This window comes from Spea bombifrons, chromosome 6 (assembly GCF_027358695.1).
Source record: "Spea bombifrons isolate aSpeBom1 chromosome 6, aSpeBom1.2.pri, whole genome shotgun sequence".
Classification (NCBI taxonomy): Eukaryota; Metazoa; Chordata; class Amphibia; order Anura; family Pelobatidae; genus Spea; species Spea bombifrons.
In genome coordinates, this window is record NC_071092.1 from 14828432 (window position 1) to 14845197 (window position 16766).

Consider the following 16766-nt stretch of genomic DNA (forward strand, 5'->3'; position numbering starts at 1 on the left):
TACGGACTGTATACTGGACTTCTCTACAGTGCTTATCTGCATAGTAGGATCCTTCCTCTTTCCCTGACCCCGTGACAGTTTTGAACGGGTCCTAACATGGATCCCGCGGATATGGCGCGGTTGCAAGCCCGCCAAGACCTACAGGACCAGCGTCTGGCGGCGCAGGCCACCCAGCTACAGTCCCTGGAACAGAAGGTGGATGCCATGACGGACTTGTTGCGTTCTTTGACGTCTCTCCCAACTGTGGGAACACCCCATCACAGAGACGCTCATCACGAGGACACAGGTGCTGTTGCCAGGCTCCCTCTGCCAGACAAATATTCTGGAGATCCGAAGGAATGCCGTGGCTTCCTTAATCAATGCATGCTCCACTTCCGAAATCACCCCCAGGCGTTCCAGACATCCTCCAAGAGGGTCTCGTTCATCATTTCGCTGCTCAAAGGTGATGCCTTACTGTGGGCTTCTCCCCTCGTGGAGCAAGATTCCTATCTCCTCGAGGACTGCCCCGCTTTCATGGAAGCCGTACGGACTGTTTTCGATGCGCCAGGTCGTAAAGAAACAGCGGAGTCTTCACTGCTTGACATCCAACAAGGCCGCAAAACCTTGGCTCAGTATACGGTGGAATTCCGCACCCTGGCCCATGAAACCAACTGGGAAGAGGGCGCTCTCAAAGCAGCCTTCCGACGAGGCCTCAATGAGAAGATCAAAGACGCCCTCGTCTTCCATGATACCCCTGCGGATCTTGAGGATCTCATAGCCCTATGTCTCAGAGTGGATAAACGTATCCAAGAAAGGGCGAACAAACACTCCCGTGGGAAAAGACCAGTACCGCTCGCCTCCGGCTACACAAGGCCTTCGGCTGCCACATCTTCCTCCTTCGTGGTCGACGAACCCATGGAAATAGGGACAGTGCGCCACCTCACTGAGGCCGAAAAGAAACACAGACGGACACAGGGGCTCTGTCTATACTGCGGCCGAGCTGATCACCTGTTGTTCTCCTGTCCCAGCAAACCAGTAAAAGACAACGCTTAGGTTGCACCGGAGAAGGCAACCTAAGCACACGTCCTTTTTCTTCTCCTCCCACTACACGCCTGACGGTGCCCGTCTCCATCCGTTGGGAGGAACACGTTGTAGCCACCCGCGCATTCATAGATTCCGGGGCTGCGGGCATATTCATGGATCACCAGTGGGCGAAGGAGCAGCACATACCGCTTCGTACCAAGACAGCTCCCTCACTGGTCGCTTCCGTTGATGGCTCACTTCTGGGATCAGGACTCGTGACACAGGAAACCGTACCTCTGACCCTACTGGTAGGGGTAACCCACCAGGAACAGCTCACGTTTGAGATAATCAAGTCTCCTCATGCCCCTCTAATCTTGGGACATCCCTGGCTGCGACAGCACAACCCACACATCGATTGGGTAAAAGGAGACATACTAGCGTGGAGCAACTACTGTCAAGAGTCCTGTGTCATGCCTTGTCCACGACTCAATCTCGTTCTCGAGATCACAGATCCCAAGACCATAGTACCTAGACACTACTGGGATTATCTGGATGTATTCTCCAAAAAAGATGCGGAGAGACTACCACCACACCGTTCCTACGATTGTGCTATCGATCTGTTGCCTGGAACCGATCCGCCACGGGGACGTACTTATCCCCTCTCCGAACCGGAGAACAAAGCTCTGGAACGATATATCCAAGAAAGCCTGGACAAAGGCTTCATCCGCCCATCCTCTTCTCCTGCTGGAGCTGGATTTTTCTTTGTGGCCAAGAAAGAAGGTTCCCTACGGCCATGCATCGATTATAGGGGGTTAAACCGTATCACCATAAAGAACCGGTACCCGCTTCCTCTCATCACGGAGATCTACGACCTCCTGAAAGGAGCCAAATACTTCACTAAGCTAGACCTCAGGGGTGCTTACAATCTGATCCGTATCAAGTCCGGGGATGAATGGAAGACGGCCTTCAACACCCGCTTCGGGCACTATGAATATAAAGTCATGCCCTTCGGGTTATGCAACGCTCCTGCAGTATTTCAGTCCTTCATAAATGACGTCTTCAGGGACATGCTCTTATCTCATGTCATCGTGTACTTGGACGATATTCTCATTTATTCTCCAACACTCGAGAAACATCGACACCACCTACGAGCTGTTCTACAAAGGCTAAGGGAGAACGGGTTGTATGCCAAGGCTGAAAAATGCATATTCGAGAAGACACGTCTGCCCTTCCTTGGCTATATCGTCTCCTCCGAAGGGCTTCACATGGATCCTGCCAAACTCGAGGCCATCACAGCCTGGCCCCTCCCTAGAACACTCAAAGCCGTCCAAAGGTTCCTGGGCTTTGCAAATTATTACAGGCGATTCATCAGAAACTACGCTACCATAGCAGCCCCTATTACCGCCTTGACGAAAAAAGGAGCCGATCCGTCTCAGTGGTCCACACACGCCCGACAGGCGTTCGAACGGCTAAAACAAGCCTTTGTCTCAGCTCCCCTGTTACGTCGGCCGGATCCTACCAAACAGTTTCTCCTGGAAGTAGATGCATCCGAAACCGGAGCAGGGGCTGTCCTATCGCAACGTCATGATCAAACCACAAAATATCATCCCTGTGCCTTCTTTTCTAAGGGTTTCTCTGCAGCCGAACGGAATTACGACGTTGGTAACCGTGAACTCCTAGCCATCAAAATGGCACTTGAGGAGTGGCGCCACCTTCTAGAGGGTACAGAACAACCCGTGATTATCCTAACAGACCACAAGAACCTGCTGTATATCGAGAACGCCAAGAGATTAAGCCCTCGACAAGCACGGTGGTCGCTATTTTTCAACCGGTTCAATTACTATATCACCTACAGACCAGGCTCCAAAAACATCAAAGCTGATGCCCTCTCTAGACAACACGATAACCACAGGGATCAGCACATCAACGAACCCATCATTCCATCCACACGTCTTGTTGCCAGTCTGTCCATACGCACGATGAGCAGGATCCGTATGTCCCAAAGGGCCATCCCGTCTTCTGAACGTCCTCCTCCGGGGCGTCTCTACGTTCCTCCCGGTCTTCATACGGATGTTCTTCACTGGGGACATAAGTCCTTCCTCGCTGGTCATTCTGGGTTCCGGAAGACAGAATACCGCATCCGCAGGTCATTCTGGTGGCCATCACTCACCAGAGACGTCCGAACATATCTGGCCGCCTGTCACACCTGTGCATGCCAGAAGACCTCTCGGAGTCAACCTCAAGGTCTCCTGCATCCTCTTCCCGTTCCCACGGCTCCCTGGACACATGTGTCAATGGACTTCATCGTGGATCTCCCCAAATCACAGGGTAACACGACTGTCTTGGTGGTCGTCGACCGTTTTTCTAAGCAAGCTCATTTCGTCGCCTTACCACGCCTGCCATCCTCTTCACAACTTGCCGATGTTTTTCTCAATCACATCGTCCGTCTTCACGGTCTTCCGCTCCACATGGTGTCCGATCGCGGTACACAATTCATATCCCGCTATTGGAGACACCTCTGCCAAAGGCTCGGAATACAGCTCCACTTATCGACTGCATATCATCCGCAGACCAATGGACAAACCGAAAAGACTAACCAAACACTCAAACAATACCTACGAATGTTCAGCAACGACAGCCAGGACAATTGGTCGTCTCTCCTGCCGCTCGCAGAGATGACCTATAATGGCTCTCTGCATGAGTCCATTGGATGTACCCCGTTTTTTGCTGCCCTGGGCTATCACCCTGTCATACTGCCTCCTCCGTCTTCTCGTTCCTCCTCCATGGTACCGGCGGTAGACAAACGTGTATCTGACATGGACGCTCACTGGAAGAAACTCCGGGAGGTTCTCCTGAAAGCCCAACTTCGCTATAAACGCTTTGCTGATGCCAAGAGGACTCCACCTCCGGACTATCAAGTGGGCGACCGTGTCTGGTTATCTACGCGACACATCCGTTTGCGGCAACCTTCCCGGACCCTGGGGCCTCGTTTTATTGGGCCTTTCCGCGTTCGTGCCAAGCTCAACGACGTGACGGTGTCCCTTGCCTTGCCACCTACCATGCGGATTCCGCGGTCCTTCCACGTCTCCCTGCTGAAACCCTATGTATCCAATCAGTTTACCGTTCCATTCAAGCCTCCAGCCCCGCTTGCCGTCCATGGTCATGAGGAATACGTCGTCGACAGAATCCTTGATTCACGTAGGGTTCGTAACGGCCTTCAGTATCTCGTGGCTTGGAAGGGGTACGGCCCTGAGGAACGCTTCGTTCATGCTCCCCTTCGTGTCGCTCGGTTTCATGCGCTCCACCCTCTTCGTCCGGCTCCGTCTCGCTCGGGACGCGCTCCTGGAGGGGGGGGTACTGTCACGCGCGCCGCTGTACCTACCTCTGACGCCAGGGCTGCCTCGCCTGGTCCCGACTCCTCCATCGCTGCGGTTCCCGCCGTGCGCACACGGCGGTGTCGCGGTCCCGCATCTTCCACCTCTGCTGGGACCGCGTCTGCTTGCCGTGGGCGCGTCGGTGCGTCTCCCTCGCGTACCGAAGGGGACGCGGTTATGACGCGGCGCAGGTCCGCATCGGGCGTACCGCTGCGTACACTGCGTACGCGGCGTACGCAATCTACGCAACGTACGCAATCTATGCAGTGTACTCAGCCTGTGCAGCGTACGCGACGTACGCAACGTACGTAGCGTACGCTACACAGCTGTTTGCAATCACTCACCTATTTAAACGCCACTTTTCTCTCCTGTCTTCACCCGTTCAAAGTGTAATACTTTTTGGGTGTGCTGATTGCGTTATATTATCTTGAATTCCTTGTGTACCGACCTTTGCCTGTTTTTGACTACGATTCTCGCTACCTGCCTACGACCTCGGATCTGTTTACCCGTTTTGCTCCTATTCTGCCTGCCTCGACCTCGGACACGTTTGACCTCGCTGCCTGCCTTTGCCCTTTTGATTACGGACTGTATACTGGACTTCTCTACAGTGCTTATCTGCATAGTAGGATCCTTCCTCTCTCCCTGACCCCGTGACAACAGCAACTTGCAAATTCAAATGGAGTCAACTACAGTTGAGTTGTTAGTTGACATTCATGCATGTGCAATTCAAATACAAATACACATACAATAAACAAATATACAATTCTACAAGAGAAAACAAAGATTCAATTTCTGTATAGATAAACCATACTTACCCATCACAGCAGATGCTATAGTGGCTTTACTTGTGGAAGAATGCTGATCTGTAAGGTTGGGAGCTCTGTAACATTGGATTCGAAATTAGTAATATTAACTAAAACTTACCACCACTCACCACCACTCACTAGTAAAATATTGGAGGCACCATAAAGATGAAAAAAATACTCAAAATAAGGGGCTAATATAGCAATGCAGCGTGGGTTACATTCAATTGCTAAACACCAGTTTGGCATGACTTCAGTGGAGTAAACTGCCTCATTCTGTGATAAGTACAGAGAAAAGAATACTCAACATGTGTTTCACTAACAGGACGCCAGCTTTCCCCTGACGCAGCTGAAGTCTTATGAGGAACCTTGTGGCCCTCAGAACAGGGTCGGGGAAAGACACCTCGGACTGGACTCTGTAGCCGGACTGGGGGGGACTGGAGACTCTCAGGCCCTCAGGCAGGGCACAAGTCATGAAGCCTTCAGGCAGGGCATTCGGCAAGAAGCACTCAGGCAGGGCACATTGCGGAAACCCTCAGGCGATATGACGTGGTCAAGCAAGCCAGGACGGTAACAGTAGGATACAGACAACAAGCCAAATCAAGTATCCAGGAGAATGGTCACAGACAAGCTGGATTAGAACCAGTAGATCAGTTAGGAAGCTGCCAAGAGAAGTACAGGACCAGGATACAGAGCCACAGCAGTAGGCTTCTTACATTGCACAATACAAAGGACCAGACTGGAGGGCAGAGCAGATATTTAATGACAGGGCTAACACCCAGGTAACTTGGCTCAGTTGTCCAAAATAATAAGTACCGTATTTGCTCGATTATAAGACGAGGTTTTTTTCAGAGCAAATGCTCTGAAAAATACCCCTCGTCTTCTAATCGGGGTCGTCTTCTAATCAGACCTCAAATAGAGGTCTGATTAGGAGACTAAGATCCAGATCCCCCGCACCGCTGCAGGGGACCTGGATCCTCCTCTCTCACCCGACCCCCCCCCATACACACACTTACCGGTGCTTCCTGCTTTGTTGCCGGGGCAGCGGGTTGACGTCTACGCGATGCGCGTAGACAACGTCCGCTGCAGCCGGAAGGAGGTGTGGCTAGCAGCGGGGGTTGTCTGCGTCCGTCGCATAGACCTTCCCCGACTGTCAGAGTCGGGGAAAGTATACGCGACGGACGCATACAAACCCCCGCTGCTAGCCACACCTCCTTCCGGCTGCAGCAGAAGGCGACGTCAACCCGCTGCCCCGGCTGGAAGCACCGGTAAGAGGGGGAGAGCGGGGGAAGGGGGGTGAGAGAGAGAGGGGGGGGGGGGAGAGAGAGGGGGTGAGAGAGAGAGAGAGAGAGAGAGAGAGAGAGAGAGAGAGAGAGAGAGAGAGAGAGAGAGAGAGAGTGTGTTAGTTAAATGGGGTTATAGGGTGTGTGTGTGTTAATTGGGGGCATAGGGCATTTCTGGAGTGGCGTTAAGGGGGCATTTAATAGAGCACTCTGCCTCCTGAAATGCCTTATACCTCCCTATATGCCACTCTGCCCCATAATATGCCTTTTAACCCCCTAAATGGCAGAGTGGCATATAGGGGTATAAGGCATTTCTGGAGGCAGAGTGCTCTATATAATGCCTTTTAACTCCCTTAATGCCACTCTGCCTCCTGAAATGCCTTATACCTCCCTATATGCCACTCTGCCCCATAATATGCATTTTAACCCCCTAAATGCCAGAATGGGATATAGGGGTATAAGGCATTTCTGGAGGCAGAGTGGCACATAGGGGGTCAAAAGGCATACCATGGGGCACAGTGGCATATAGAGGGTTAAGAGGCATATCATGGGCCACAGTGCCATATTGGAGTGGCAAGCCTGGGGGCAGATGTGCGTAACTGGGGGACAGTTTGGAAAATACAAGAAATAAAAACAAAAGAAATCTTTTTCTCAATCATAGCTTTTATTAAAAAAAGAGTTTACATGAATTAACATTTACTGGTAAAACTTTTTTCCTTTGGGGTCGTCTTATATTCAGGCTTTTTCTTTTTTTCCTAAGTTAATGTTCAGATTTTGGGGGGTCGTCTTATAATCAGGGTCGTCTTATAATCGAGCAAATACGGTAACAGGGGAGATCCAGAGGGGAATGGGTGACCACTAGTGGCTGGAGGTAAGCATGACGGTAGGTATGAAATAGGATACTGGCAGGTGGGAAGGATCCCCAAAGCTAGCCTATAAATTGTCAAAAGAAAATCAACATGGCTTCACTTAGCAATCTCATTTTAGTTATAAACCAGGCCTGGATTGACCATCTGGCACGCTGAGCAGATGCATGGTGGGCAGCATACTAATTGAAACTGCTGTACCAGCAACAGATCACTATACACTTACACAAACATACACACACACACACTTACACTCTCTGATAATCGCAAACTTCCTCCTCCCTCAACCTCCCTCTTAAATTTTTAGCTCTTTTTTAGTAGAGTTACAGGATTTTTATTTGTGGTGTTTATTATCTACTGTGAAGGTGATTTCTGTATTTCTGTGTTCTGTGTTTTGTCGTACATTTGTGATTCATATGTATCTTTTATATGAATGGTGTGTTCTTCAAAATATACTGTAAAAATGCATGGTTTGGCCCTTTTCTAAACAAAAACATATTGGGTCTGGTGTTCAATTTCTTCCAGTGCCGATATTCAGTTATTTCCAGGACTGGCTTTTACTCCCAGTCTGAACATGGCCGTGCATGTCCAGCATTAGTTGCTACATTATGTTTAGCATCTACCTGTGTACAGCACACCATGTGGGTTTTAACTACAAAAAAAAATGTGTACATTAGTCCTATGCTGTGTTTCTTCATGCATAGTTATGTTTGTTCATGCTTAAACTACTTTCTTTTTTCCTTCTTCTTCAGATGCTTCTCCTCATTCACATCCTTCATCAGTCAGCTCTTCATCTAATTTATCAACCATGACTTCTTTAGACAGTCACAATGTGTATCTAGGATCTACCCTTAATGCTCCTAGAGCAATGACATCAAATATGAATTCTCTATGTTCCCCTGGGAATAACATAGGTCCTTCATATCGAGTGATTACTTCATCAATGGGATCGCACTGTTTGTCTTCTCCACCCAATATCAATTATTCTGGACATGACAGTTCGCAGGTAAGTGCTAATATTAGTATGTTGTATGAATTGTTATTGAATAAATATTTCTAAACCATATTTAAAAAATATATTTAACAATAATTTTAATGGGATACTGCAACTTAATAGAGCACGTTAGCATTATTTTCACTTTAAATGATTTGGAGTCCATTTTTTATCCAAATAGGAGCAGGCATTATTTATTGGTTTTCTTTCATCTAATCTAACTCTTCCCCCCCCCCCGCTTTCACCTGAAAGCCAAAAACATACAACCATAATCCTTCTTGTACATTAAGTAGAATTCCCATTATAGTCAACAGGAGCAGCAGCCAATCACATGTATGCTATCTGTAAATTGATGTCTTTAATTCTGTGGTAGTGCTACTGAGCATGTGCAAGAAATTTACACCATAATGCCTATTAGTTTCAGTAGATGCAGCCTGAGGATCAGCAAAATTTGAGAAAAGTCTCATTTTCTTTCGTAAACAAACAGTGCATGTTCCAGTTTACATGCAGTACCAGCCAGGTGTTGGATTTTCTTTATATATTCAAAAGTACTGACACAGCCTCCCAGCATAAGTAGTAGAGGGAATGTATACATGGGATAGTCATATGGGTATGCTGAATCTAAGATGAGACCAAAGACTAATTAAGGTTTGAGACTTTAAAGCAGGAAAAATGCACAGCCTAGATGGGCTGAATGCCTTTAACCCCTTCATTCCCCTATAGACGTACCGGGACGTCCAAAAAAAACCCCACAAAGAAACCCCTATGGATGTCCCGGTACGTCCAGCCCTTCGTGCAGCGTCAGGGACACATCCCTGCCACTGCACGGGAGACCAGGCTGTCGTTTGACAGCCTGGACTCCCCCTGGCAGCAGAAGCCGGCATCGCCGGCTTTCTGCTGCCCGATCTCCCGTAACAGCTACCGGGATGAAAGCCGGTAAGCTGTTACTGTTGAAAGTGCCCAATCGCGCGATCGCGCAGTTGCAAACGCGCGATCGGGCATTCCCTTCCGGGTTGCGTCATACTGACGTAACCCGGAAGGTCATCGGAGGACAGGATATCCCCTGCGGGGATATCCTGCCCTCCGATGAGGCACAGAGACAGTGTGATCTGTGCAGGGGGATCGCGGGGAGGGGAGTGAGAAACCATCTCTCTCACTCCCCCTCCCGTCCTGTAAGAGAAAAGCAGGGGAAAAAAAAAGTTAATTCATTTAAAAAATAATATTAAAAAATCATTAAAATAATAATATAAATAATACAAAAAAAATTATAATGTGAGCTGTGATGTCATTGTGACATCACTGGCATGTTCAGGAGGTCCCTAGGAGGACCTCTAACCATTTCTGTGTAAAAATTATATATAAAAAATAAAAAAAAATTAAAAAAAATTAAAATTTAAAAAAAATAAAAAAAATATATAAAAAAAGATAATAAAACAATTATTAAAAAACCTTACTTCCCATTGCCCTTGCATAACATCTAGCCAGTATAACCCTCCTGCCCCCGTTCACAACCCCCAAACCCGTTAAGCCATAGGCATAAAACTTATACAACATTGTACACCTAATAGTATGCTCCTTGGTGCTGGGAAAGTCGGGAAAATCTATATAAATTAGGTATTTCTGAAATCAGGACACCTGAATTAATAAACTTGGAGGGGATTTTCCATCACTTTACCTAATTTTGTGAGGATTCAGAGGGAAAATGTAAAAACAAATTAGTTTATTTTTCTAATCTTCGCTAGTTTTTACTAAATTTCTCATTCTAAATTTTCAGCTAATCATCCAACTATGGTATCAAACGAAAGCTCTATCTCTCCTTGAAAAAACAATATATAGTTTATATGGGTACACTATTCACAGGAAAAGAGAATCATCGCTAAACCGACATACCCCAAAAATGGCAAAATTGCTCTGGGCTTTGAGGTACCAAAAACCCCTGGGGTTGAAGGGGTTAAATTATATGTTGTATGTTATATACTATATGGATTAGTAAATAGCATACCCCTCCCCCAACATTTTAGGTCCCCAAAGCACCTCGATGTAGAGGTAGGTCAGATGCATGGTTAGAGACAATACCTCACCACGTACCATGATAATACATCATATTGTTGGTCTTAGCTTCAATGTGTTGCAGTAAGGCGTCATGGGAGATACAGTAGATTTAACAGCTAGGAGATCCAGCTAGGTGAAATACTCTGATCTCCCTAACAGACCTATGATCCCCTTTTGATAGTAAAAGGGGGACAGTGGGGCAGCTAAACAGTACAGTGCTCGAGGTATGAAGTAGCAATCTGTGTATTGCACATAAAAAGTCAGGGTAAAAGCCTTGCCCCATAACCGTCCCCCTAAAACAAATGGGACATTTTTTTTACCATCTGAAATGTAGGAGGTATAAAATACTGGAGTACATACTTTTAAAGTACGTGGCTGCCCACTGCCCACAGACTTGACTAGCGGTGTACAAAGAAACTGACTTATGTTCCATTCAATGTTTTTATTCGTGTATCCAATGACAAAAGTGCATTTGCAATCCTCAAAAAGGGCACTGTGAATGCACCCAGTGGTGTTGAGATGTTTTTTCATATAAGGAATGTTACATGACAGACACTTGAATCTCAGTGTGCTAAAACTTTAAGCCATGTCTTAGCATGCTTGTAAACAGTTCTGACAAAAGAAAAATGCTTAAAATAATGAAATTCTCCAGTGACAGATTTTATTTTATGCTCTTTATATTATTACATTTTCTTATATACATTTTTCATAGAAGACAAGGAACAAAAACTACAAACATTAACAAAATACATAATTAACTTATCACATTATCTATATTAATTCATCAGAAAACAAAAACATTAAAATACCCCCTTCTCAAATCTCTACATTGTTTTCCAGTAACATTGTATGCATGATTTGATCTATAGGTTCACCTGCAAAAGCTAGGGTTTTTATATATTTAGAAGTTTTCCATTTTGTTCCCTAGTTTTATTGTAATGTTTCCATAGTAAAAGTATTTTCATTTTAGCATAAATTAAAAGAGTGGTAAGTGCCCTTTCCAGTGTTATGCTATGGCTCTTGTTGTTGCTGAGCAAGTTCAATTGAAAAATAATTGGTTACATTTAGAAAGATTAAGGGAATCAATATTGAAATACAATAAAAGCTACTTTTAGATTAGACTCTATTGTCATTTGTAGTAGAAAACATATCTACCCAAATTGTCTAAATCAAAGTGCAAGCCCACCATGCATGTACATAATCATGCACTGAACCACAGCTGTAAAAATATAAGCCATCTGATGTTGGATAGATATGTTTTATTCTTGTAGGATCTATATCCCACGTGAATTAATAAAAATGTTAGGTAATGCGAAAAAAGAAATTGGCATTTAACCCCTTGATGACAATTGCCGGTCCGGGCACGTCACCGAAAATCAAGTCGATAACGACAATTGACGTGCCAGGACCGGCACGTCTTTAAACAGGTGCAGAAAGCGAACTATTTTCGCTTTCTGCACCGAAACGGCGTTGCTGTAATGCCTCGACCTCGAGGCATTCAGCAACGCCATGATCGGCACAAAGGGGCCATCTCTGGCCCCTCCCCGGGGTGTCAACATACTTTGTATGGCGGCGGACGCCCGTTTTAAAAGCGTTTAGGAGGCGATCAACGATCGCCTCCTAAACTTAAATGGTGTCGTTGGAATGCCTCGATCAGGAGGCATCCAGTGACACCAAACACTTACCTTGGGATGGACTGCAGGCCGCTGCAGGTGATCTTCGCCATCAAGCAAGATGGCGGCCGCCCTGTAAAAAAAAACAATAAAGACTAAAAAGTTTGCTAGACGGTCTCCAGACCCTCTAGAGAACTCTGGCTCCACTTGCAGGTTGAATACAGGTACTGCATTCAACCATGCAAGTCAATGGAGCTCAGCTTTCTAATCACAGTGTGATTAGTAAAAATAAATTAAAAATAAAATAAAATTAATAATAATTAGAAAAAAATAGTACAAAACCAGGGAAAAATAGTTTCCCACTGATGTCACTATCAGGGGAACCTTCAAGTTGAAAAAAAATGTAAAAAAAAAAAAATGTAAAAAAAAGGCAAAAAAAAATATATATATATATAAAAAATATATTTTTGTGAGCAAGTCCTAAAATTAACATATTAGCTTAAAACAATTCTCGCATGGAAAGAGTTAAAATACTGGCATATTAAATGCCCATGGGGTGTCTACTTTTAAAAAATGTATGATTTGATGGGGTGAATTGAATTGGCCGGGTTCAACAAGCTCCCAATTAACACGGGGGGAAGGATGGCCACACATCTAATTTCCAATTAGAAAAATGCACACGTACCAAATGTGGCCTTTTAGTTCCCCCAAAAAATGACAAACCCATGCATGTGGGGTATCACTGTACTCAGGAGATGTTGCTGAACACATATTGGGGTGTCGTGTGACAGTGGCATATACCAGGAGCTGTAAATTCATACATAAAGTAGGTGTGTGTGGGAAAAATACACACACAAAAATACTACTGCAAACTCTGAAACAATGCTGGTGGTAAAATGTGTGCATGCAAAGAGTTAAAATACCAGCATTTAAAATACCATGTGGTGTGTAGTTTTCAAAAATATATGGGTTTATTGGGTACACTGAAATTGCCCGGCTCAAAGATGTACCAAATAGGGCATGGGCAGTGGATCCCCAAATGCCAAAGTTCAACATTGAAAAATGTGCATGCCCCAAATGTGGTCCTTTTGCCCCCAAACAGCCAGGCAAAATCATTCATGTGAGGTATCGCTGTACTCAGGAGATGTTGCTGAACAAATATTGGGGTGTTTTATGACATATACCAGAACCTGTTTATTCATACCTGAAGTAAAATGTGTGTGAAAAAACAAATGCAAAAAAATTAATACCATAAAGTTTGACAAAGGCTGATGGTAGAATAAGTGCTTGGAAAGGGTTAAAATACTAGCATTTGGAATACCCCAGGACAAATAGTAGAATCTATAGATGAGTAAAAGATTTTTCAACTAAAAGTTAGAAACAGTCATTTTTTTCTAAATTTTCACCATATTTTATACTTTTTTTAATAGTAAATAATATGATCAATACAATCAATACAATCAAAACAATGTAAACAATCTAAAGAAAGCCCTTCTTGTCCTGAAAAAAAACAATATCTAATGTGTGTAGGTTCAGTAAACGGGAAAGAAGAAAATTACAGCTAAACACGAGCAGCGCAGAAATGTTAAAACGGCCATTGTGACGAAGGGTACAAAAAGTAAAATCAGCCTTTGTCACGAAGGGGTTAAACTGTATAAGTTAGAGGGCTCAGTTGCATCATATGTAAAGTATAAAGATGCCAACAGAGCTTGCAAAAGGGCTATTGGACTGGCTAAATTTAACAATAGAAAGATGATAGCCACGGAGAACAGAACAAGTCCAAAAAGATTTTTAAGTACATTAACCCCTTAAGGACAATAGGGGTTATTACTTGTAGTATATTGTGGGACAATGGCTCTTTTTTTGTTTAGCTGTGATTTCTTCTTTCTCATTTCATGCTCCCACACATATTATATATTGTTTATTTCAGGCCAAACTGGGCTTTCTTTAGATACCATTTTATCATATCATCTAATTTACTATAAAAAATGATAAAATATGGGTATTTTTTGTTAAAAAATTACTTTTTCTCACTTTTTAAACAAAAAACTTTTACTCATCTGCAAAACCTAATGAAAAAACTTGCTAAAAAGATTCTACTATTTGTCCTGAGTTTAGAAATACCCAACGTTTTAATGGTTTTTTTTTGCTTTTTTTCTGCACGTTATGGGGCAATAACTACAGGTAGCGTTTTGCTATTTCAAAACCATTTTTTCCAAATCTGGTAATTCTTCCCCCCATGTGCCATTTCGGGTATCTTTGAAGCCGGCCAATGCAATTTACCCCATCAAATCATATATTTTTAAAAACTAGACACCCCAAGGTATTTGAAATGCGGGTATTTTAACCCTTTCCATGCACTGATTTTACCACCAGCCTTTGTGAAAATTTATGGTAGTACTTCAGGTATAAATTTATCACTCCTGGTATATGTTTGTGTCAAACAACACCCCAGTATGTGTTCAGTAACATCTCCTGAGCGCAGTGATACCTCACATGCATGGGTTTATTGGATTATTTGGGAGGTAAAAGGCCGCCTTTGTGAGGTGTGTATTGTTTTTGCCACTTAGACATCGGATCCTACTGCCCCCATGTCCCATATATGGGACATCTTTGAACCCGGCCAATTCAATTTACCCCATCAAATCATACATTTTTTAATACTAGACACCCTATGGAATATTTTAACTCTTTCCATGCAGGAACTATTGTGAAGATAAAGAATTGTAGGACTTGCTTATTAAAAACTTTTTTTTTTTGGTGACTCATTCAACCTGCAGGAGGAGCTCGAGAGTTCTCAAGAGGGTCTGGATAGACCCTCTGTGAACTCATTTTCTATTGTTAATGCCATCCTGTGAATGACGGCAATGTCATTTACATGATGGCACTTGTGGTTGCTCTTCGGGGCAATCTCAAGGGTATCGGGGTAGGGGGGTTGTGTTGCTACATGCCTCGATATCGAGGCATGTCAGCAACACAGTTTATGTTTAGGAAGCGATTAAGCTGTTTTAGCCATTTTTCTTCCGGGGAGGGCTTTCCTCCCCGGATCCACGGTCAGCCTCAGTGATGCAGCTATTTAACGGCAGCCTGTACATGTACAGGCATTGTCGTTATCACGTTGCACGGCAACCCCGTACATGTACATGGATTGACGTTAAAGGGTTAATACCACAGAATGTAGGAGTGACAATGTAGGTGTTTTGAAATCTGGAGATGCCTTTTTTTCCTCCGTATATAACAAAGAAGAGCCATTACCTGCCGATTGGCAATTCAGCACTATGGAAACCTTAACTCAATCATGGGAATGGCTGAAAGATAAAGTTTTTAAACAATTAAGTAAATTTAAAGTTGACAAAGCTCCAGGGCCAGATGAAATAACCCAAGGATACAACGGGAAGTTAGTCAAGAAATAGCCTGATTCTTTCCAGTCAGGAATTGTACCAAAGGACTGGTAAAGCAGATGTGGTTCCCATTCTTAATAAAGGATCCAAATCTGAGCCTGTGAACTACAGACCTGTAAGCTTAACATATGTGGTGGGGAAATGGTTTGAGAGTTTATTAAGAGATGGCATACAGGAATATATTGTGAATAATGATATCATTAGTAGGAGTCAGCACGGTTTTGTGAAGGACAGATCATGTCAGACCAATTTAATTGCGTTTCATGATGTTATGAATAAATGTGTAGATCAGGGTGTTGCTGTAGATGTTGTCTTTTTAGATTTAGCAAAAGCTTTTGACACTGTTCCACACCAGCGGTTATTTTATAAGCTGGGACAAATTGGTCTTAGAGAAAATGCCTGAGTTTGGATTAGAAATTGGCAGCGACAGGTTGCAAAGAGTTGTTGTTAGTGGTAAATTCTCAAGCTGGACAACCATGGTAAGTGGCATGCTTCAGGATTCTGTCTTGGGTCCAGTTCTCTTTAACTTATTTATTAATGATCTTGCAATAGATATGTGAAGTCACTTGTCTGTGTTTGCTGATTACACAAAATTAGGTAAGGTTGTAAAAAGTCTGACCAGGATGTAGCTTCTCTACCAAATGATTTGGATAAACTAGGGGACTGGGCAAATAAGTGGCAGATGAGATTTCATATAGATAAGTGTAAGGTAATGCACCAAAAGGTACCAAAAATAAGCACGTACACGTACACTCTAAAGGGCATTGCATTGGGGATAGCACAAAATGAGAAAGACTTAGGTATAATTGTAGACCATAGACTTTGCAACAAAGTGTAGTGCCAGTCAGTGGTTGTAAAATCCATTAAGGTATTGGCATGCGTAAAGAGGAGTATTAAATCACAAGATGAAAATATAATTTGACCTCTTTATAAAGCATTGGTGAGGCCTCACCTTGAATATGCAGTACAATGTTGGGAACCCGTTTTTAAGAAGGATGATATATTCACCAAGAGGTCTCTACAAAAGACACAGGGTCATCAGTTGAGACTTGAGGAAAGAAGATTTCAGCACCAGCATAGGAAAGGTTTCTTCGCAGTAGAACAATAAGAACATGGAATTCTCTGCTTAAGGATGTTGTATTATCTAACTAGGTGGATATTTTTAAGAAAGGTCCGGATGCTTTTCTGGTTAAGCATAACATAAAGGGCTACAACTGTTAAAAGGACAATAGTATTAGCAAGATCCAGTAATTAGTAATCTGATTGCCACTTTGGAATCAATAAGGATTTTTTCCCTGTTGAGGCACAATTGGTAATTGCCTCAAGTAGGGTTTTTTGCCTTCTTTTGGATCAACTAGAAATAGGTATGTGTAAAAGG

General features: G+C 44.1%; 1 protein-coding gene across 1 annotated transcript in view; it reads left to right on the forward strand.

Moving 5' to 3' along the window:
• RXRG (retinoid X receptor gamma) overlaps positions 1-16766 on the forward strand; it is a gene marked incomplete at its 5' end in the record, with an annotated part of 101890 nt that overhangs the window by 55409 nt on the left and 29715 nt on the right. The window contains one exon of the mRNA XM_053469692.1: positions 8081-8334. Within this exon, the coding sequence (XP_053325667.1) occupies positions 8081-8334 (254 nt within the window). The remainder of the gene's footprint in view (positions 1-8080; positions 8335-16766) is intronic.